Below are 24,783 nucleotides of genomic sequence, written 5' to 3' on the forward strand. Positions count from 1 at the left end.
CATCCAGACTGCATGTACATGAGCATGATAATACAGAATATTGTAAAATATTTGATGTAAATAAAATTTAATTGCTTTCTTGACGTGCGGAAGAAAAATATTTTTGACAAACTGTAGTAGACAGTATATTCATATATATGTAAGAATCCATGTTAGAATCCAAATTATATATATTTCGTAGATGAAATTGGCCCCAGTATAGGACATACATTGCTAGTTCTTATACTGTATTGAAATTGTACGTAAACATTTAGTCCAACTATTTTTCTAATATTTATATTACCCCTGTATCCTATCGGATTAATTCTATTCGTATAAACTTCTATTTCTTAGTCCAATAGTGAAAATATACGAATTTACTTTTTACGTGATCTTTTTGATACATTGACAATACTTATTTCTGCCTTTTTTATGAGCTTGAGTGAACATATCACAAATATATCTGTCAATATATTTCTGTTTGTCTATATGTACAATAATTGTCATGAATATTATGCAATTTCAGTCCTATTGGGTTCTCTCACAATATAAAAACTTCCCATACTATGATCCCCTATTAACCTCTTGCTTTCGGTATGCAAATTATCATTGTTAATATTGTTTATTATTGCAATCGTTTCTGATCCTTCCTCTTTTTACTCCCGCCCTTCCACTAGCAAATAAAGCCTCCTAAAGACGCAAAGAGAATTACGCCTAGAAGTTTCAATTTCGTCCAGTAGATGTCAACCGCTGGGGGATGTTTGCTAGTGTCTAATAGCGTGATCTGTAACTTCTAACATTCTACAGTTATAAACCATTGTTTCAATAGTAGAAAATGGGATATCGATAGCCATCGTTAAATTCACCGTTACGCGTTACCCAATCACCATTACCTGTTACCCTATCACCGTTACCCGTTACCCAATCACCGTTACCTGTTACTCAGTCACCATTACCCGTTTCCCAATCACCATTACCCGTTACCCAATCTCCGTTAACTGATTGACTACATTAACAAGCTTGGCCAGGATAATGGTTCTAGTTATCTATTGCAAAATAGAATTTAAAAAATCTCTTTCGTTCAAGAGTTATTGTGTGGAGTAACGGACTGACGTAAGTAACCGTTACTAATGAAAATGTTAAAAGATTGACGTCATTAACAAGCTTGGCCGAGATAATCGCTCTAGCTATCTATAACAAGAAAAACATTAAAAATTTGCTTTAGTTCAAGTTATATCGTGTGAAGTAACGGACGGACGGGCGGATGTTTGTACTACATACTATCTTATCTTTATAGTCTTATAAGACACACACTTGCACGATCCTAATCAATATTTCTATTCTGCGAAAGTAAAACTTTTTTTTTTAAGAGACATTTGATACTCTTGGGAGTATACTTGGAAGTTACTAATAAGTAAATGCATTTTTAGTTCACCTTCTTTTATACAGGGAACATATTAATTTCTAATTTAAATTTATAGTATGTATACTGTACGTACATCACTTACATTATAAAACCATTCTCAGTAGATGTTGTTCAATATAGTCTATAAATTAAATATCATTTATTTCATCAAAATATTTTTGATGTACAAATTCATACTAAATGTTTTCTTTTTTTCTTTATTTTCAGGTGCTGCCACGGCAGCGTTATTTTTCTCTGGCAGTATCTGAATTGCACTTCTGACAAATTTCCATCACTACAAGAAATTTACCATCTCCCCTCTACCATAGTCAGTCATGAAAAACAGAACAGGTATAGGTACAACAAGAACGCTGCAACAATGTTGTGTGATTCTTTTGTTGCTTACCACCTCAGCACTCGGTCAAGAGCAGCTCCAGGGATCTTCCCTTTCTCAGAAACAAACTCTCCGAAACATAACAGCTGGAAGTTCACCTGGAAAGAAGTTGAGCAGTCAAAGCATTCGTTATTTCTTAAAATATCATCGGAACAGTACAATATTGTCTCCGTCAGCCCTGGAAATGAGTACAGAGTTTTTCTTAATCCCAGATAGAACAACGTCTAAACCTCAGCCTGGTGGAGGTGCTCTAGTGCCTAAAGGACCTTGTCCTAAAGGTTCCTCGAGTTGTGAAACAATTGTGATCGGACCTAAACCAATAGGAAGCTTCAATAGAACAATAAATAACTCAGGTTCTAGCTTTTTGAGGCAAGAAGTTTGGGTGATACCATTATTAGTGCTATCTTGCATTTGTATGTTTGTAATGGTGATGTTTGAAGTGTTCGTCATTTGCAAAGCGTCAAGGACAAGTCCGAGTAGAAGACACCTCTTCTTGGGGCAGATGCTTCTTTTGGGGCTTTTCTTGTGTCCCGCATTGGGTGTCGTTTACTCTGTAAATCCTACAATCATTACATGTACTGCTGTAAGGTTCGGTGTTGGGTTCTCATACGCTTTAGTGTTCGCAACTCTTTTGGTGAAATGTGTCTTTCTTATCAGTTTAAACGGAGGAGTCTATCTTCCCGCGCCGTATCAGTCACTTCTTTTGCTTTTCTCTGTGTTAATTCAAGTTGCAGTTGGTGTTCAATGGCTGATCAATAAACCACCAACCGTGGACCTTGTACCAGTGCCAGGAGGATCTAAAGCTCGGTTAGGTGTTGGTGGACTAGTAGTGACCGCTGGAAATCTTGAAGAAATACTCTCAGCGGAAGAAATATTTACTCCCAGCTGCCAAACACCGTATCAGGACATGCTTTTAGCATTACTTTATATTGTTTTCCTCATTTTATTTGTGGCCATATTGGCAGTGAAATCAAGAGGAATCAGAGACAATTATCGGGAAGCTACTTATATTGGACTGGCCATTGGGTGTACTATCCCTATTTGGCTGATCTGGGTACTCTCTGGTTTAGTGGTTCCCCAGCAACACCAGGATGCTTGTCTAGCTTTTGGCCTTGTGGTCAATTCAGCCGTGATTTTCTTGGTGATGTTCATGCCAAAGGGGCGACAGTTGGCTGCCATGGGCAAGGAAGGTCTTTACGTTGAAGACAGAGAGGAGAGGTTCAGCTCTCTCAGTCCTTCAGGATACTCACCGAGTTTCTTCCACTTCAAACCAGTGAAGCCAATGTTCAGAGAGGGTAGTTCCAGCCCAATATATAAGACATCTCTTGGAGGTAAGATAATTGTTTTAAATACATTTTTTTTTACTTCTTTCTAAAGTCGTACTGTGACTATCAAAATCTGTGACATGCCTTTTTCATTTCTGAAATTACTCACAAATCTTTATATTTTATGATTACTGTAAATAAAAGATTTTTTAAAAAATACGTTTTGTGTAAAAAAAAATAATATTTGTTTAATATGTACATATTATTCTTTATTACTTTCTGTCTAACGAAATGTGTATAGGGGAACTTGCTTGTGACTTATGAAAGATCAGTATTAATATATTGGAACAGGAGAAATAATTAATGATCAAGATATATTTAGTACTAAGGTAATAGGAAAATAATGATTATTAATAGTGTATTTATGATTTTTTCAAAGTAATTATAAATTATAATCTTTAAAAATATGTCTCCAATTTACTAGGCACAATATTTTAAATACCAAAGAAATATCAAAAGTACGCACAAATGCAGACAGGAATTCACTGAAATTATAACATAAACTTGATGTCAAGGCGATTTGACATTTTACCACTGATCGTGACAATGCCTTGAATAATCTCTACCGAATGTGATAAGCCATCTTTGTAACCTACCAATTACCTTCATGTCAAAGTGATTGAAGCTGACGAAGCCGTTCTTTAGAAATAGACTTAAAATTTTACACTGGTTTCCTCTTTTGGTCATGGTCAAATTTGGCCATTAATTTTGAAAAATCTCAATCATAATTGGAAAACCAGTTAACTAGGGCATAAATAGTATTCATACCAATTCTTGCCTAATTGATCCTTACAAATAAAGGTTCACACACACAAGAATTCATAGATGGAAGGACGGTAAGGTGAAAGCTCTGGTCGCTCACCACAGGAGCAGCCAAAATGTGATTTATCTGGTACTGAAGCAAGCTTCCCTGTACATACATTATGTTATCCTTACTTTTCTTTCACTACTTTGGTTCTATTATTTTTTATGTAAATAAAATATTACTGAGAATACACTTAACACAAGTGGAAAAGGAGTAACTTATTGTGTAAGTCTTTAATTGGAAATCTAATTTAGACGAAATTACAGCATATACTTGTTGAAATAAAAAACAATGTGGTATTCGATCATTGACAAAGCATATTAATAGACCTGTAACTAGCAGCGGATATATACTTGATGGATCGGGTGCCGTGCTTATGTATTGGCCTGAGGATAAACCTTTCACATCAATTTCTTGATTATAGACCTTGTCCTTATAAATATTAACAAATATCCACAATCATTACGACATTTATCCGGTGTAAGTTAGTATGTTTGATATACGTATAATTGAAATGGAAAAAAAGAAATGAAATTCGCATTTAATGTTCTACAATTACGCCTTTCAGGCTGAAGGAGATAATTGTTTAATGGAAGTGATGTAAAAAAAAATGGTGAAATGAGAATGTAGGAAGAAACTGAGAAATCTGAGAAAACCCACGCACACTGTGTTGTCCACCACTTCTCGCATGGCCTCAGGTCCGTAGCCAGACCAAAAATCTAGGGGGCCCGGTAGTAATTAGAGGGGGCCCGATCTAACCATATGATAGTTCATTTGCAAGCCTACCGTGAAAATTTTAGGGGGCAATAAAAATTTAGGGGGACTGACTCCCGTGCTCTCCTGTGAATACGGGCCTGCATGGCCTGCGGTCAAACCATGGACCTCTCGCATCAAGCGCCCTACCACTGAACCACTGAACCCTTCTTGAATGTATCATACAAAATAATGTAATAAAGGTAGATCATCAGAGTATCATTGTTTAAAGCGAGAAAAATATAACTAACGGTTACAATGTCAGATGTTACTAGCACGAAATATATATTAACGAACAAATAAAAAGAGTCAAACATGAATGACAATTTAAAAAGTGGGTTAAATTCTTTACTTTCGCTTGCATTGATTAACACCCTACGTAGACGTGCTATCTCAAGTTCTGATTTTCAAATACTTTTATCCACGAAAAAGAGAATATTAAATAAGGTAATGAAGTATTTGTTTTTGTTGCTTATTTATTTGTTTTAACGGAAGACAATGTAAACTGGTGGTTAGTATTTTCTAATATGATTTTGTACATCACATTTTAAGTTTGTGGTGTCGGTGTCGGTGGCCCTTCAGAAGGTGAAATCCTCCAAGCCTTACAAGTGACTGGATGTCACATCAGCATTTCTAAGAATGTACGTCAGCATTACTATTGAATAGTTATCTATAAACTGTCACCGTCTTAAACCTACGTCAGCATTACTATTGAATAGCAGTTATCTATTAACTATCACCGTCTTAAAAATACGTCAGCATTATTATTGAATAACAGTTATCTATTAACTATCACTGTCTTAAAAGTACGTCAGCATTACTATGTAATAATTTTCATCTATTAACTATCACAGTCTTAAAAGTACGTCAGCATTACTATTGAATAGCAGTTATCTATTAACTATCACCGTCTTAAAAGTACGTCAGCATTACTATTGAATAACAGTTATCTATTAACTATCACCATCTTAAAAGTACGTCAGCATTACTATTGAATAACAGTTATCTATTAACTATCACCGTCTTAAAAGTACGTCAGCATTACTATTGAATAACAGTTATATATTAACTATCACTGTCTTAAAAGTACGTCAGCATTACTATTGAATAATAGCCATCTATTAACTGGCATCATCTTAAAAGTATCAGTTATACCAGTAGTTTTCAGACTTTTCTGACTGATAGTAAACCTTACTGTACCCCCACGACATCACGACACTAAATTATATGTTTATGTAGCCTACTACAGAGCATTGCTGGGGGTATTAGCTGGTAAAATCTCCCAAAATTGATTTTAACTAATTATTAGGTGCTTCATAATTTTTTGATTTAAAACATTTAGCAACACACTGATTGGGAACCACTGGGTTAAACCACCACTCATACATTTTTGGCAACTGTGCATTGTTATTTTTAAATCTTTTTTTTAATATACTTGTTCTTGTGTTGTACTATGTTGTTGGATATTAATTGGTTGATTGATTTTACGGCTAAATTACTTACATTTGTCTTTTAATATCTTCAATTCGTAATAAACCCAATTCAGTTTTATTATTTAAATAAAAATGTTAATTACGTGTATATCTAAAATTATTATAGCTTATAGTAATTACATTGATTTTTTCTCTGCTTCGTTATCGGGAATAATTTTGAGAGGTGTACTGCAGCTCAGTGATAGATCAATTCATTCCCGTTCTGCCTAAAGACCCTCCAGCACTTTGTAGAAAATATTTTGAATGAACTATCTTTAGGCAGAATGGGAATTCCCGTTCTGCCTACTTCCCGTTCTGCCTACTTCCCGTTCTGCCTAATCTTTGGAGACAGGGAATTTTATGCGGGGAGGGATCTCTCAGGGAAATGCAGCACCGAAATGCTTGATTCCTAGCTCTTTTTATGCAGATTGGAACTTATGTATATAATGACTGAAATAACGAAGGCGGAGACAAAATCCAAGGAAAATTCTGACGAGATGGAAAAAAATACAAGGAACAGAATCATAGGAGTATATATTGGATGTACCAGTGCACCTCCTGTATGATTATTTTTCCCTTCAACTGTCATTGTATTCTAAAATGTTATCTGTAATTTTTCAATTTGCTGAAATAACTTTTTCTTAAATAATGAAAACCCAATAAAACCAATATAATAAAAGGGTAGATTGGCTTTGGTTACTTTCACACTCACCCCTATGAAAAATTCTGGGTACTTCTATTTATTATACATATATTACACTTGAAATACGTTCAACATATTACTGTACGGCCATTCATTTTCATTACGAAAAGTAATTGCGATGTTATTTGATTTTTTGAAGACTTTCATCCTTACGCTAGGTAGCATATAGAGTTTTTTGAGTGTTGTATAAATATTTACTTATTTTAATTCTGAAATATTGATCAACATTTTTTTTGATGATGTTTTTGATGAATGTTGAGGAAAAAAATAATAATCCTTTTATTAGGTTGTGTCTATAATTCTGTCCCTTGAATGTTGTCCGTTCTGTCAGAATTTTCCTTGGTTTTGTCCTTTTAGATGTTTTCTTGCGTTCGTAATAATCTGTTTAGGAATTCTACCAGATTCTGTAAGAAGAATAGCTATATCTTCTAATTTCATCACAAATTTTGATGTTATTCTACTTATTCTTCTCGCAAAAATGACTAAGATACAATTCTCTTATTAGCAGTGTTATTTGCATCTACTTTACAAAAGATGAGTGTGATTTTTTTTAAAAAAAATGCCTGCAAGGAAATGGAAAATTGACTCTTTGCAAGAAAACGATTTTACATTGTAACTGAAACGAACACAACAATAACTTACCTTGGTCTAATGTCAAGTCATTTCACAGCAAAAAATTATTCGGATTTCCACTAACTTATTTCCAGCATGCTAAGGCTCGCAGTATTTAAAATATTCTACAGTTTATATGCTCAAGATATGTTTGGTCACATATTAAGCAAACAATGTAAGATGATACATAAGGCGGCCCTTAATAAAGTCTTAGTCCCCTACATCACAACTCCTTTTTCGGCATCACTTTATCAGCTGATTTATATTCTGTATATAGCAGCAATACAAAATATCAATACCACATATTGAAATACTTGTATGTTTTTGTAGACTTTCAATCAAATCAAAGGGTCAGATAATCGGAAAGGGAAAGGAATTAGTAAGATTTTGTTTCAGTTTGCGACTTTTGAAGGTAATTGTCTACTGGGTTCACCAGTAGCAAATCAGCGTTCAGAACATGAAGTTTCTATGTTAATGTTGGAGGTAGGAAAGAAGCCGAAGGAACCGAAGCTTAAATATAGGCGAGTTGAGCAGGAAATCAAATCATTCAGAAGAAGGCTGGAATCACGTGTAATAGGCTTGGTAGCTTACATAGATGTAGTTGCATACTGTTTACATTTAGAACAGCGATGATGAGATCTTTATTTAAATTGTATTGGCTATAGTAATGATATGTTGTATTTAGTATTGTTAGTATTTACATTGACAGTATAAAGAAATGAAATCTTTAAGTTTTACATCCCACGGTAATGCCGGCTAGGCTAAAGGAGACAGTGATGATGAGAAATGAATGAAATAGTGGAAAGTGGGAGGAAACGGTAGAACACCGAGAAAACCCACGCACACGGTGTTTGTCCACCACAAAGCTCACCTGGCTCGGGCTGGGATCGAACCATGGACCCCATGCACCAGAGATGAACGCTCTACCGTTAAGCCATCGCGGCTTTTTTTTTTTTAACAATATAAGTATGACATATTGCGTGTAGTACAGAATCATGTATAGAGGACAAAGCACCTGATCATGTATAGAGGTGATGCCGAAAAAAGAGCTGTGATGTAGAAGACAAAGGCTCTTTTTAGAAAAAGAAAACAGACCGAATTATGCATCCTCTTGCATTGTTTGTTTAATATATGGCCAAACATATCTTGAGGATGTGAACCAAAGCACCTTTTACGTACTGCGAGCCTTAGGATGGTGGAGATGAACTACTGGAAAATTGAATAAAAGTTTGTCGTGAAATGATTGATATTAGACAGAAATAAGTTTATTTTATGTTCGTTTCAGTTACAATGTCAAACGACTTTCTTGTAACTGAGTCAATTAATTTTCCATTTCTCTGTAAGTATTAAAAAATCACATCTTTACTAAAGTAGACGTGAATAACGCTGCTAATAACAGAACTGTACCTAGTCATTTTTTCCGAGAAGAACAAATATAATAACATCTAAAATAGGAAAATTCCCTAGAAAAGGTCCCTCCCTGCACAGAATTCCCGTTTCGATAGGTTATGCAGAACGGGAATTCCCGTTCTGCCTAAAGATAAGGTCATTGAAAATATTTTCTGCAAAGTGCTGGAGGGCCTTTAGGCAGAACGGGAAGACACCGATAGATCGCCCCACTTGTCGTGTAAGAGATCTCTGGTTTGATTCAGGGGCGTCATTTGGAGAGGACAGGTAGGCGACCCTGGATTTGAGTAATAATGTGTGTTAATCAATAGCAAACTAATATACCAATACAAAACGTAAAACTCTTACGTCGGTGGAGAATCTTGCCCTTACCCTTACGAAAAAAATAGAAATAACTCTGCTGATTAATAAGAGTGCAGTATATCACATTGGTGTAGGGTTCACACTGATACGGGAATCTTCTTCCGTAATAATTCACTGTCAGTTTTCAGCTAATTGCTGTAGCCTACAGCAGTGGTTCCCAACCTCTTTTGACTGATGACACACTTTACTGAACTTTCAAGATATTGACACATTTGATTATTATTATTTTAATTATAAATAATAATAATAATAATAATAATAATAATAATAATAGTGAAACCTATTAGTTTTTATAATGACTCTATATAGCACTGAGCATTATTGCTACCGCTGGAGGTGTTGACTGATACAGCATGTCTTGATTTTAACTCATTATTATTAATTTTTTATGATTTTTAAATTCTAAAATTTTGCGACACACCTTAAGGGACTGCGTGACACACCAGTGTGTTGCGACACATCGGTTGAGAATCATTGGTCTACAAGAAATAAGGATGGGACGTTAAACTAGAGAGGTTTCACGTCATTTTTATTTGAAACCAAAACTCAACAGAGTAAGTGAGAAAAACGTTAAAATGGCAATCCTGTTGTTAAGCATTCAAAAGAAAGGAAAAAAATGTGAAAAGTAATTGTTTTAAAAACTTTCATTCAGCTGCGTTACTCTTTTAAATTAACCAGTAATTGCTATTGAAGGCTTCAATTTATTCAATGAACACATTCTACAATATTACTACTAACAGAAAAAATGTTCAAACATGAGACATACACCAATTGATAGTTCTCATTCCGCTTAACAACATGATATGCGTGAATATAAAACCTCATACTTAGTTTTGGAGAAAGTCAAGAAAAACCGAATTTATTTGTAAAACTAAAAAAAAAAAAAAAAAAAAATGATACTGTATGAAAACAACGCCATCTTTTACGATGAAACTGACACTGAAGTATATTATCATTAAGTTATTCATTATAACACGAGCAAGATGACGGTACATGGCATAGTAAATGAGATATTGTCCAAAATTATCATTAACTTTTAAATTTTAATTTTTCATTAACTGAAGTAATGTTCAAAGTTGATATATCTATCAGTCAATAGGAGACATCGAGCAGAACAGAGTGACGTATTTGAGAGTAAATTATCATGCGTAGTTTTTGAGAAAAAAACTAATTTTGATGTCACTAAAACTATATTCTTCGTTCCCAATATTTTTAATTCTACTAGAAAATATTTTTATATATTGTATATGTATAAAAATTGATTATAACTAACAGATTATATCTATTGTTGCTTGTGTGATCCCGTATAGCATACTCGCTAACATTCTCGCTATTGGCGCGAGCAGTCCCGTTTCCGATTCCCGGTGGGAACAGTCGGTCGAAAAAAAATTAATAGCTTTTTCAGGCCAGTCATCCTGAGTGAAGTTTTGAGTTTTCCTCATTCACTCCAGGCAATTACCAGATGGTACCTAAGATACAAGTCCCAGGAAGCTTCCTTCCTTCCCTCCATTCCTGGATAGTTTGCTGGCATACCGCTAACAGTCACCCGCATACTTCTTGTGAAGAGTTGAGTTGATTTCAGCAGCGTGGATGTGGACCTATTGATTAACGTGTAATCCGAACCACATGAGCTCCCACCGAAAATCAAACCCGGGTCTTCCACGTCAAAAGCGCGTACGCTAATTGCTTAACCACCAAGGAGCTCACTACTTGTAAAGAAAAAGTTGTTATTTCAATAACACTATTATTATAATAGAATGATGCTTAGGAAGACGAATCGTGCAATAACATGACGGCATATGTCCTTTTCCACAAGGAGAGAGAATTTTTATTCCTCAAGGGATACGTTTTCTTCATTACCCCTGAGAATCACATTTATAATCAGGTATTATTTACCAAGAAAAGAACTTACTAAGAATCATGATCTGTTATTTCTAGTAAGGAAATCCAGCTGCTGAGTTACATTGCTGGGTATGAGCTTCCTTTTAATGGCATGTTGGATTTTGTTTAGCTGTAGACGATTCAAGACAAAAGATTAAAATGACCATGAAAAACTAAAAGTTTGTGAAAAAAAAAGTTCAATACGTTTAGATCCTATCCACTACATTATCATTTCTGTTTTTATTCTTTCTTTTTCATTCATTTTTTGTTTTAAAAAATAATACTAATATCGCTAAACGTAATCTAATGACTCTTTCTGAGGACTAGACAGTCGTTTTCTATTTGATGAAATGCTTCAATACTTTAATATCTGGATCTGTTACAATAAAAGACGATGATGATAATGATAAAGACGGGACAAAGATTTGAGCAGAAGTAATTTTTCTCTCATCGTCAATGAATGACCTTGGCGAAAGGTGTTTTCCCAGATGAATCATTCGGAACACCTTTTGTGGGGTCAGAGTTTCGTTCTTATTCAAGGTCTTTTCATAACCACAGGAGGTTCCCGGTTATGTTCTTCTTCTAATCTCTGAAGGCCAAAGCTAAACTATTGTCGTCTTTCTTACATAATAACTTTTTTAAAAAATAATTTTAAAAATATCCCAAAGGATTGGATGATCTTTGTGGCAAAATAACGTTTCTGAAAAGGAAAACAGTAGTAATAAATTGAACCAATGGCAATCATATAAGACTGTGATGGCCAATTATAATAGTACACTGCAGGTTAGAATAAAATATTCTAATATTCTGCCATTATTGTTGTATTATGATGCTGATGCTTTATCCACTGTTTCGTGTGAAGTTTGGTACTACACAGTGTAAAGGATATCAATAAAGAATAAAAGAATAGTTGGAAGCACTCGAGATATAAGTTAGAGAAGAATGACGAGAAACCTGAAAAGAAGTATTCTCAAATATTGGCGAGAGAATAATATGGAAAATAATTCAAATAACAAGTTGATGAAATTGAATAGGGCATTATTTAACAAATTGTTATCGTATAAAGGATCTGATCGAGAGTATAATGAAAGATAAAAGGGAATGATCGCAATTAAAATTAAAGAGGGTTATAAATACGTCATGACGAGGAGATTAGTTCAGGAGTGTAATCCAAGAAAGCTTTTCAGTGTCCAACAACAGCTGACCTATCAGTGGTGATAAAGTACAAATTTACAATACCATAATATAGGAATATTAAGGAGAAGGTTTATAATGTATTGTTCATAAAATGATCCACGAAAGAAAATTAATAAATAAAATTTAATTTATTTTGTTTTGTAAAATAATACTCTTTTTTTAAAAAAAATATCCTTTTAATAATTTCCTTTCTTTGAAAACTTACACATATCTTTTCTAGTTTATTGTCCTTTCTTTCTTTTCTTTTTCTTTTCTTTTTCTTCTTTTCCTGAGCAACGATAGGAGAGAAGAAAGTATGGTCAATTCGATTTGAAAAAATCGAAATCGAATTTCATTACTAACATAATATGACATAACTCATTTATCCTGAAAAAATTCACAAGGGGTAGTTTACTCTTGGGGGTGAGTTTATTACGGGCAACTTTCTTTAAAACGACGATTTTATTCACTCACACAGAGCTCTAGAATTTTGTACAGATACGTAAACCCAATGATGATACAATATTTTTCACATAATTTTCTCTAGCTTAGCGTTTTACTGTAAAATTAATAATTAAGAAATACCTGTAATTATCGAGTCCCTGATACTTATACAACCTAGTTCCTCTCAGAAGCGTGGTTGGTTGCATACGACTAGGCGTTATGTTGTCTTCATATCAACAAGTTTGAGCATTCGTAAGAAAAAATGAAATGAAATCTTTGAGTTTTACGTCCCACGGTTATGCCGGTTAGACTAAAGGAGACGGTGATTATGAGAAATGAATGAAATGGTGGAATGAAGAAAGTGGGAGGAAACGGGAGAACCCCGAGAAAACCCACGCACACGGTGTTTGTCCACCACAAAGTTCACTTGGTGGGGGCTGGGATCGAACCCGGGACCCCAAGCACCAGAGGTGAACGCTCTACCACTGAGCCACCGCGGCCCTTCAGCATTCGTAAGAGATTGAACAAAATAAGTTTGTTAATTATTTCTTCTTGTGACAATTATTGCCTCCCACAGTGTAATTTTAAAAAGAAGGTTCTTTAGTATAATCATAAACACATAATCAGAGGTTTATTATTAATATAGTAGAGTTTCTACTACAACATTTTCCTCCAGAGCTTCCTCGTAGTTGTATGTTTAGCGTTCTCAGCTTCGGGACGGGAGATCCGAGCTCGATTCCTGTGGTTCACATCCCACGTTAAGCTGTAAGTTCACGTCTCATAGAGCCTAAACGGGACGCTAAACTTCAATCCCATTGACATACTCTCCTATGATTGAATCAAGATCTAACTTAATCCGAAAACTTCTTAAAATAAAAAGTAGAGATAATAACCATAAAAATAAACAAATAAAAAATTAAAACAATGCTTTTGTAAAATGGACTGAAAAAAGAAAATAACGTATTTGGTGGAGTAAAATCAAGAAATCGAGCTAAAACTATTGGGACTCTTCCTAAGGTTGAAAGTTTTTTTTTTTTTTGGGGGGGGGGGTATATATCATGAAAGGGGTTCGCTATACTCTATTCGTATAATCAATCGCGCCCAATACTTTTAGTCCGATTTCTTTATTTTACCGTACAAATATACACAGTATATACTTTTCTTCATTTTATCTAAAAAACAAACATATTATACAGCATTTTTGTCGTACTGAAGTTCTTGCAAAAATAATTAAACTTAGCTATTAAAGTAATCATAAATTACGATACATGGTGCTGTCCAAATGAAATCGACCAATTTCCAGGTCAAAGATTGCTGACAAAATTTATTTATTTTTTAATTTTTTACCTAAGATTGTACCACATTCTATGAGTTGAAAACGGGTATTCATTTATTTTTTAGCCGCGCAGGTTTGTTTGTAGCGGCCATTTTGTATAGGCGCCTGAGCGTATTTTGCACTTTTCAGAGGATTCTGTTAAACACTGTAACTTTTCAGGTTTTAAAGATTATGAATTCAAACCAAAATCGTATGAAAGTTAATGGAATGGACAACATTCTGTGTTCTATGCATATTGGGACGTACTTCAGAACGTCGAAAGAAAAAGCTCTGAAATTGAGGTTGAAAACCTAGAAATGGCCATTTTGGAATGTATATTTTGAAGCGAATTAAATGAGACTTACCTTCAATATTTTGTCTACATAAATACTACGTAATAGACAACGTTCCAAACAAGTTTCAGATCTGAGAACCATATATTTGATTTTTTGGAAATTTTTAAAATTGCGAATTTTCGCAAATCGTGAATTTTCACTATCAAATATCTCAGAAAGAACAGAAGTGAAAAATCTCAAATTTGCTTAAAATAGACGATAGTTGTTCAGTAATAAGTGAGTAAAATTGCATAAATGAGACTTGAATAGTTTCTGAGTTATAAGTTGTTGCACTGAAGTGAAATTTGCGATTTTAACTACTAAATAGATAGTGTCTCAGGTATACAATTTATCTATATTTCATCAGAAGAAGTGCAGACAGCAAGAAATTCGAGATTTGCTACTTGTAAAAGAATTATCATTGCCACATCATAACATAGATTTGTACCTCTGACGCAAACACAAATCAGATGTTATGAATACAAACAATCAGGTGAATTTACTGATTGCAGTACTTCAGTACTTCCAGAACATAGCATGTTGTCATTTGCACCTAATGATACCGTAGCCTGTATTTACGACGAAAAATGGTAGATTGGGAGAATAAAAGACATCAGTGAGGAAAATAACGATATTTTTGTTCACTTTCTCCATCCCCATGGCCCAAGAATCTCTTTTAAACTATCTACGAATGACAAAGTGTGAGTGCCAATTACTGAAGTTCTACGGAAACTCACACCCACAGAGTTCACAACTCCTACAGGTCGTACTTTCAATACCAGTACCAAACTCTGTACACATATTAGTCAACTGTTTACCTCACTGATGTCTTAACAGCAGCGCTATAGGCAGAAAAGAAATAACAGAGGAGTTTCGTTTCTGTACAAGATATGATTCATAAATTATGCATACTTTACCCATTAAACATTTCTGTCGTGTTATTTTGACTTTTGCTACGAAGTTTATGTCCACGGCTCATGACGTTTCATGGTATTAAGTCCTAGTAATGAAAAAAACTTATAACTCAGAAACTATTCAAGTCTCAGTGATGCAATTTTACTCACTTGTTACTGAACAACTATCGTCTATTTTGTTCAAATTTGAGATTTTTAACTTATGTCTTTCCTAAGATATTTCATAGTGAAAATTCACGATTTTCGAAAATTCACAATTTTAAAAATTTCCAAAAAATCAAGTATATGTTTCTCAGATCTGAAACTTGTTTGGGACGTTGTCTATTATGTAGTCTTTATGTAGACAAAATATTGAAGGTAGGTTTCATTTACTTCGCTTCAAAACATACATTCCAAAATGGCCATTTCTAGGTTTTCAACCTCAATGTTCAGAGCTTTTTCTTTCGACGTTCTGAAGTACGTCCCAATGTGCACAGAACACAGAATGTTGTCCATTCCATTAACTTTCATACGATTTTGGTTTGAACTTATAATTTTTAAAACCTAAAAAGTTACAGTGTTTAATGGAATCCTCTGAAAAGTGCAAAATACGCTCAGGCGCCTATACAAAATGGCCGCTATAAACAAACCTACGCGGCTAAAAAATAAACGAATACCCGTTTTCAACTTTCTGAATGTGGTACAAACTTAGGTAAAAATTAATAAAAAACTTAATTTTGTCAGCAACCATCATTGGTCGATTTCATTTGGATTGCCCCACATGCGTTATACTCTTTAGTAAAGTTTTCAGAATTATTGAAATTTGAATTGGTTCCTTTCAATTACGCCAGTCTAAGTTTAAAAAAAGAAGTGGAAGTTTTGTATTAACAATTGAACTGAAAATTTATGATAGCATCGTGTACTATACAGAAGCAAACGAAAGACTTTAAGTTGTTGATGGTTTTCAACGCATCTTACCCTTCGATGAGTTATTTTCCTTAAGCCTTGAAGTAAACTCATGCTTTTTTTTAATTATGAAAATTATCTAAAACATTCCTTCAAGTTAGAGGAGGAATTAATCTCCATATCTTTGACTGATGTCAATCTCAATTAATTTACATATGCGGCCAGGTTGTATCCGAAGAAGTGTAGATTTTCATCTCTTCTGGTACCAACAGATATGTAAAAGTTGAGAAAAAATTCATTCTTGGTACTCTTAATCTGTGTATAAAGAATAAAAAAGTTTCTCGATATAACTTACCGTTTTTGCTGTATTAAAATTAGTATTGAATCCGGAAGTACTAGTAAATTTCAACCACTTCTGATTTCGGCACAGAGTTTGCAGGTAGTGATGATATGTTCTTTTGAGATGCAGAACCGATTGCAAACGTTATCTCTCCCCGTTTTTGCTCTATGAAAATCAATATTGAAACCGAAGACGTTTGATTTCTACCACTTCCGGTTTGAATAGAGGGTTAGCCTAGTAATGGAACTTATTCTTGGAACGCTAAATCGAGTAAAGAAAAAAACTTCTCGATATATTTTATCGTTCTTGGTCTTTGGAAATCAGTATTGAAACCGGAAGTACTAGTAAATTTTAACCACTTCTGGTTTTGATAGAGTGATGCGAATGACGATGGTATATACCCTATTCCCTTAAGATGCTGAATCGACTGCAGAAAAGATGCTGAATCGACTTTGTCGCTAGCCACTATCGTTTGTGTTCTACAGCGATAAATTTGAAACCAGAAATGGCTCATTTCAACCACTTGCAGTTTGAATAGTAGGCTAACGGAATAGATAGAATTAGAATAGATGGGACGCGGAATTAGAAGAAATTGCTTCTCGATATATTTTACCGTTTTTGCTCTGATACTTGTCGACAGACGGACGGACGGACAAAGCCGTTGTGTGAGACTTTCAACACTTAAGCATAGCTTAGTTTGGAAGTCTAAAAGTACCCTCCATGTTCATACAAATCTTCCAGGATAAGTATTTTGAAACTTTAAAAAAAATGTAAATTTACCTCTTTTCTCTGATTGATCAACTCCAAATTATGTACTCTGAAAGAAAGAAAGCTTCATGTTTCATAAAAATCTGGTAATTTTAGAAAGATTAGCTGTGACCATTTTTTATTTCAACATGAAGTGGTAAATTAGCTCCCTTGCCTCTGATTAATACCGTATTAACTTGAAAAAAAAAAGGGGGGGCGAAGTATCAACCGAAATAAATGCTACGTTTATTAAAAATCAGATATTTTTTTACGAAATATATCATAGAATACATTTAAAAAACTAGAATGAATTCATTCCTCAGTGAATTCATTCCTATTTCCCTTTTCTGATGTTAATCCGAACAATTGTGTCTATTGCGAACCCTCCAACAAAATACATACCATTCTTCTTGAAATCTGATAATTTGTAGAAAATATATAGGCTATATATTCAACATTATTTTTCTTCAAGAAGGGTTGAATTCCAATCTCGAACAATCCGAACAATAGGAGTGAGACTTCTTTAACTTAAAGGGACAGTTATGAGACGACGAAGTAATTTCATTTCACTATTCTTTGATTCATTTCCAAAATATTTCAAGCTTTACTTCGTCATCATTCGTAAGTTTTAAATTAGTTACAGTTTCTGAATTAAGTTATCTTTTATTATTTATTTATTTATTTATTTATTTATTTATTTATTGTTTCATTAATTGGAACTCAGTGCCAGGGAATTTAAACGGTGACTTTCTACCAAAGTGAACTTTCTTTATTCATATTTCAAATGTGAATGAATAAGTTCAGTTAAAGCATAGATAAAATTCACATCAATCAAGTTCCTCTTCAATTAACGTTATATATATATATATGAACAAACTCCATGGCTCTGGAAAAGTAGAGTAACAAATAAAATACAGTTCTGACCAGAGCAGAATGAAATATATTAAAAACTATACTAACAATGTCTTACAGTTTCAAGGACCTAACATCCTCTTCATCAGACACAAACACTCTGCTATTTGTGTTTGTGTCTGATAAAGAGGACGTTAGGTCCTTGAAACTGTAACACATTGTAAGTATAGTTTTTAATATATTTCATTCTGCTCTGGTCAGAACTGTGTTTTATTTGTTTTATATATATATAATTTTGAGACAATATCACTTCCATTTTGTCATGAACTTAATATGAAGAAAGAAATAGAACTTTTCACTTTCATGTATCTGAACTGGCAACACTGCTATAGCTGTAGTTATGGCCATGTATAGTTGTCGCAGGCGGAAACATTTTCGCTAGATTTTACGCTGTGACACACCCAAACTGAGCTTTAATGTCCTCATAACATCACAACAGTATTATTGAGCACGCTTCACAACGACAAGAGCAGAGGGGAGAAAGGGCATTGACTCGATTCGAAGTATATAAAAAAAGAACATTAAAAGAAAACGAGAAATAGTAAAGCGATTTGGCGTCCATGTTGCAAAGGTTCAAGAGAAGGGGGTGAAGAGAATAAGGAAGAGAACCACAAAAATAGCAGATAATTTTCCACGTGCTTAACCGTAGTTATAGAATGTTATTTCTAAAACTATAGGTCGAATATCTTGAGATACAATTAAGGAATTCCAGATCCAATAGCTATCAACTTTGAATTATTATCTTACGAACTTCATGGTGACCAACAACATGCTTAGGTATATAATGGCAGGTTCTTTTCTGCAAATTTATCCTCTGTATTTAGCTCTGGGTTTTCGATCTTCCTTATTGTCTTAGAATAAAAGTTTGTAATAGCAGTAGTAGTGGTGATTCGTATGGTCACAATTTCTTTCTTTAACTTTCATGTTTTGCCTTGAACCATATCTTAAAGTTCACTCTTAAACATGTTATTTCTTCAAAGTTAAACGGAGAGTAGGTTTCTTTTAAGATTTTGATTTTACTGATTTACTGTGTTCTGCGCAGTTATTTTGTTACATCTTGCTTAATAAAAATGAAATTATTTTGTTCTACTAAATGAATATTATAAATTTAGTGAAATCCAACTAGCAAGGGACATCAACAGGTTCATTTTGTGGCTTTTCATGCGGATACTTGATACTTCGCTATCAGAAATAAACATTCGCCATTTATTTTTATCGTATGTAGGCCCTACTATAGATGACCTTAGTCGATAATTTACTTTTCCAGTGTTTTATAAATGACTAATTTATACAATATTAGACATTGATTTCATCCAACGCATAAGAACAATATACATTTAAACAAATTTATAAGATGGTCTTGATAACCTTATCTTCACTTATTTACGCATTTTAAACTTTATTATATATTGAATACAAAAAGTACAAACCTACTGTATTGATATGCCTGTAATATACATACATGCTTTCAAGATATAAATCTTTTTCTACATACTGCCTATACGTTGAAAATACTATCTTCCATGCATGTCAATTAGACATCTATTGTGGGGCAACTTATTAGGACCACATTATACAAAATACAGGTTGTCTACTAATCGATACACTAATTCATTCGTTAAGTTGTGATATTCCGTAAACTGTTGAGTCCAAGCGTGTTTTTTTATTCGGAAACAAGATATGGGATTTTTTGGACAGTAATTTGTTAGATCTGTATGGTTATATATAAGTTTAATATAAATTAAAATTAGCTTTTTTTTTTTTTTTTTTTTTGCTTCGAAAGAATGTAGATTTCTTTTTTGGTATAACATTGAGAATAAATTCAAGTACATTTATAACCAGTATTTAAATAATTCATCAATTAAATTGAACTGATTCAAAACTGGTATACTTACTTTTGCGTTCTAGAGTTGACAATTATTCATCTATGGTTTAACTTGGGATTTTTACGTATTGAATTCACACCCCAATCTCATTACAAACTCGATATTTCTATAATGCTCATTTACAGTACGATTGAAATCAATAAACAACGGATTTGATCGACACATCCAGGTTGGTTATACGTGGTCAATTTTTTGCAGTTTTCTTTGAAATACATATAACATTGATATTTAAGTTAATTTCATTTTCTTTTGTAAAATATTACATTGCACTTTTCGACATTCATTTGTTAATTCGCACTTATTCATAAAGTACATTGATATAATTTTGCAGATTAATGCAATCTCTTTCCGATAGTATATTTAAAAAAAATCATCCGAATATAAAATTTTTATTTACTTTACTACAGAATGAGCACAAAGTCCCGTTATCGCCTGTCCACATATTTATAGTTGGTTGCGTAGTATTAATGTGGGATCATGGTCGAGGACAACTTTGAGGTAGTATGGCTATTGTTTACTATTTATTCCAGAGTGTCTGTGTGTGCACCACCGTTTTCATAACAGAGTATGATTCTCCTCCATGTACGAAGTGAAATTCTCCTCAACATTGTTGGCGTGATAGTAGTAAATGCACGTCGAACAGCATCCTTAAGTTCGTCAATTGTCCCATAATGTGTGGCAGCAATATTATGTTTTATGAGCTCCCACAATGCATTGTCACAAGATGATAGATCAGGATTTCAGGGTGGCTACTCCAAAGGTGCAGACAAATGGACAGAACCACGTCCAATTCATTTATCAGATAATACCTCATTGAGATATTCTCTAACGGCAATAGCGTAATGGGCTGGTGCTCCATTCTGCTGGAACCATACACGACCGAGCAGTCTCCTAATTTGCTGATATAGAAAAAATAATCACGTAAAATTATGAGATAGGCAATGTGATTTACAGCACCGTGAAAGAAATATGGACCTATCAAGTGGGTAGCAGACATTGCAGCCCAGATCATTACACGTGGTGGGTTGTGTTCAAGTTCTTTATTAAAAATGTGGGTTTTCTTTACTCAGAAATAAATATTTCTAGCTTTTACACTGCGATATATTGCACACTCATCCTTGAAAGACACTTTTCCCATTGAAAGAAGAATTGTAAAGATATCGTGCATTCGCCCCCAAGCCTGCTGATGTTTTTGCGTGTCACTATCACTCAATTCGTTTACAAACGAAGGTTTAAATGCATTTAGCTGAAAATTTTTCTTCACATATTTTTAGAATGTTGAGTGTGGAACAACCATTTCTTGTGACAATTTACGAATTGACTTTTTTTTGGCGAACTTTGACAGACGGTGCAGCCTCTACACACGTTTCCAGTCATGTTGGTGGTCGTCCTAAGCGGGGTTTATCTTTTATGCGACCAGTTGCAAAGAGCTTTTTCTCCCACCGTAAAATTGTTGGTTATGGAGGGGAAGGTTTCTGTAATCCTATAGTGAAATCATGCTGAATATATCTTATTGATTTTCCTGTGTGGGATCGATCGTGACCCATGTGCTCATTACGATCCGTTCCTCCATGGTGTAAGTGGTTTAGATTTTAAACAGCACTTTCAATAAGAAACAACAATGCATTAAAATTTATGTAATACATAAGAGAAACAAGACTTTGTGATCACTCTGTATATTGGATAGGTAATGCTCATGACTTCATTGGCGCGGACTTACAGAAAAAATTCGTGCGAAAAGACAAGAACTAGACTTAAGGAAATTTTCCGTTTTTCGTCCATCTGTCCCGTCTCCCCTCTACTAATTCAAATATCAGTACGTATGTTTCATGTTTCATCATACATATATTTATATATTTATTTATTTATTTGTACTATGTACTTTGATTGTTCATTAATAGATGGCATAACTATGCAGGACCTTCCTATTAGTCCTAAACGTATGTTCCATTGGGTTCAAGTGGACCGTGGGCTAAGTTATGTTTTTAGTATATCTTCGACAAGGGGTTCTAGAAGGCGTGACGGGTTGATATGTAAAAATAGTCGAAAACGGCCGACATTAGTGTCCAATCCGTAATTTTCGTAGTCGTTGAGATAATTAGTGCTATTCCTGATGCCGTTCACGTCCGAATCCATCCTTCTTCGGCATCGGGAAGGGCTAGGAAGGGGTGACAAATAAAAGTAATAGAAAACAATCGATATCAGTGTTCAATCCGTAGTTTCTCGGGGTCGCTGAGGTGAATAGTCGTTTAAGTTCTAATTCATCCCCCATTCATATTCTATTGGAGAAAAGGTTCAAATTCTTTCCATAAACCTATTCCTCGTGCGAAAACAAATGGAGGCACAACAGGAACATATTAAACTTGTGATTTATTATATTAATAACATATTTCCTTATAAAGTTTTCGATTATTTATATACTAAATTAGAACTGTAATGTTCCTCATGAATCTTAAACTGAAGCTCTTAATTCGTACTAGCAGTATTTACTCTTGTTTCATCTTAACAATTTTCATTCATTTGTTAAAATGAGTGATTTCTTCATTTTCCTTTCTTTAAACAAATTCTATACGCTGTCCTTACACACACATATATAAAAAGTCAATAAAATGTATAGTGTACAAATGTATATAATGTATATGATGTAAATGTTCTTATGTTATTACTTTTTAAACTTTCATACATATATATATTTTAGTGTCATGAATTTTGCACTGTGCACTTGCAATTCATTTATTTCTTTCGTTAGGTAAGATTTATGTATCTTAGTTTAGTAATTTGCATGTATGTTGAGCACAAAATATGAGCACATGCTTGCTTGCACCACATCACACCATTTTTCTTTCTTTCAGATCGTGTTGCGTTAGTGGCGCCGCCTCCAACTTACCCAAGGATGTTCCAATACTACCCTTACTACTATTATCCTCGCTACCCAGGTGGGTTTTCTCGGATAGCTACAGCACTACCCATACATTGTCCCCCATCTATGGGGTATCATAAAAGTAGTTTCTCTGCGTGGGGGTTTCCCCCAAAACAATTTGGATGATGATTCACTGTGAATTTCATGCACTTGTATATAGCTATAAGTATGTTAAATTAATTTATAAATAAATAAAATAATAATGGATGTGTTTATTGTGGAAAATGACTAGACTGAACGAAGCCGTGTACGGCGATGTTATTGAACTCAATTTTACAAGTTTCTTGTAATTCAAGTGAATTGAATTTTGCACATACATACTATAGTTAAGAGTCTCAAATAGATATACAATTTAATCAGATGAAGACTATACACATTCTAATAGCTTACAGTGGTATACGCAAGGAAGATTCTGGGTTTTAACCCTTTCTTGAACAATATATTATCCAAAATTAAAAATTGACCATACAACTATCTGAAATGATATTAACTTGGGATCTTAACACCCAAGTTGTTGATGAAATTCTGTGTACGCTAGTGATAGCTTATATGGATCTGTTGTTAAAAATATGGATAGCCTTCAATTATTTTTCCTTAAAAAATATATCTTCTGATAATAATGTAAATATAAAATTAAGATAATTTTAATTATTACCATTTTAAAATTATAATTACTGGTAGTGACACCTCAAAATTTTCCTCCTTAAATTATAAATTTGCTTTCGAAGAGTATAAGATTAAAGTTGTCCGTAGAACATCCTGATCAGAGAGAATGGTCTCCACTTGAAAAAAAAGTTTAACAAATTCTATCCTAATCTAAACGAAACATGGTTATATTTGTACCAGAAATATACGTAAATCATTATTTTATTAAACTTGACTGATCTATGATTATGTATAGACAGGGACGGCATTAGGAGGTGCGGGGCACAATTGGAAACATTTTAGTCAGCCCCCAGGTCCCGTGCTAACTTGCAATATATTGTTAGTACTTGACAAGCCGAAAGCATATTGCACGCTAGTGCGGAGCCCACAATGTACGCAACGGGAAGTATCAGAGTCTTAATCATCCTAAACAAGATGTGCAAAAATAAACATGTATTGTACCATAGTAAGATATCTGAAACAATTTCAACTTGGGAGCTTGAATCCCGCCCCTTGACGCATTTCTGTGTACACCATTATTCTGAAACTTGTTTTCAGCAGACTTCTTAATACATGGTAAATTTTGAGTTCTTATATATTATGTAATTAATTTTGGTACTGTTTGGATGAATATTTAATTTGAAATTTGCACCGTTTCCACCAAAATTTTGCACCAAAAAAATCCTAGCTTGCACTTAAAATAATTTACGCTGCACTTTTTTTTAAAATATAAATAAAATCTTTTATTTTTCTCCTCCCCCATTTCAAAGACACACACACGAAGTTGGGATCAAAAATGACAGAACAAAAATGAAATGGCATATTTAGCTTTATAGACTCACTATTATATTATGTAGGCTAAAGTAAACGCATAATAAGAGCAAGTGATTGTTATGGAACATTTTCATAAAAATGATCATGTAGAAAGAAACAAAAGAATCTGTAGAAAACTCACGACGTTCTTCTGTTTCATTCGAAGATTCATTCAAACTAGAAAATGAAGTTACCCATCCCAAACAGAGATTGGAAGCAAATTTGTGGTTATTTGCTGACTACAAAGATCATGCCTATAGTTTGTATTTTTCAACACATTTCGTATTCAAACATAGGATATTGGAGAAATATTCTAGAAATTCTGTTAAAAATAAATAAATAAAGATGTCTT

The 24,783-nt window shown here is 33.8% G+C and overlaps 1 protein-coding gene across 1 annotated transcript in view; it reads left to right on the forward strand.

The window, feature by feature from the left end:
• Positions 1-24,783, forward strand: part of LOC145694786 (metabotropic glutamate receptor 3-like) — a 393,182-nt gene that overhangs the window by 324,304 nt on the left and 44,095 nt on the right. The window contains exons 5-6 of the mRNA XM_081771423.1: positions 1,613-3,109; positions 22,906-22,989. Of these exons, the coding sequence (XP_081627549.1) occupies positions 1,720-3,109; positions 22,906-22,989 (1,474 nt within the window). The 5' untranslated portion in view covers positions 1,613-1,719. The remainder of the gene's footprint in view (positions 1-1,612; positions 3,110-22,905; positions 22,990-24,783) is intronic.

Source organism: Thermobia domestica, chromosome 9 (genome assembly GCF_964235325.1).
Source record: "Thermobia domestica chromosome 9, izTheDome1.hap1.1, whole genome shotgun sequence".
Taxonomy (NCBI): domain Eukaryota; kingdom Metazoa; phylum Arthropoda; class Insecta; order Zygentoma; family Lepismatidae; genus Thermobia; species Thermobia domestica.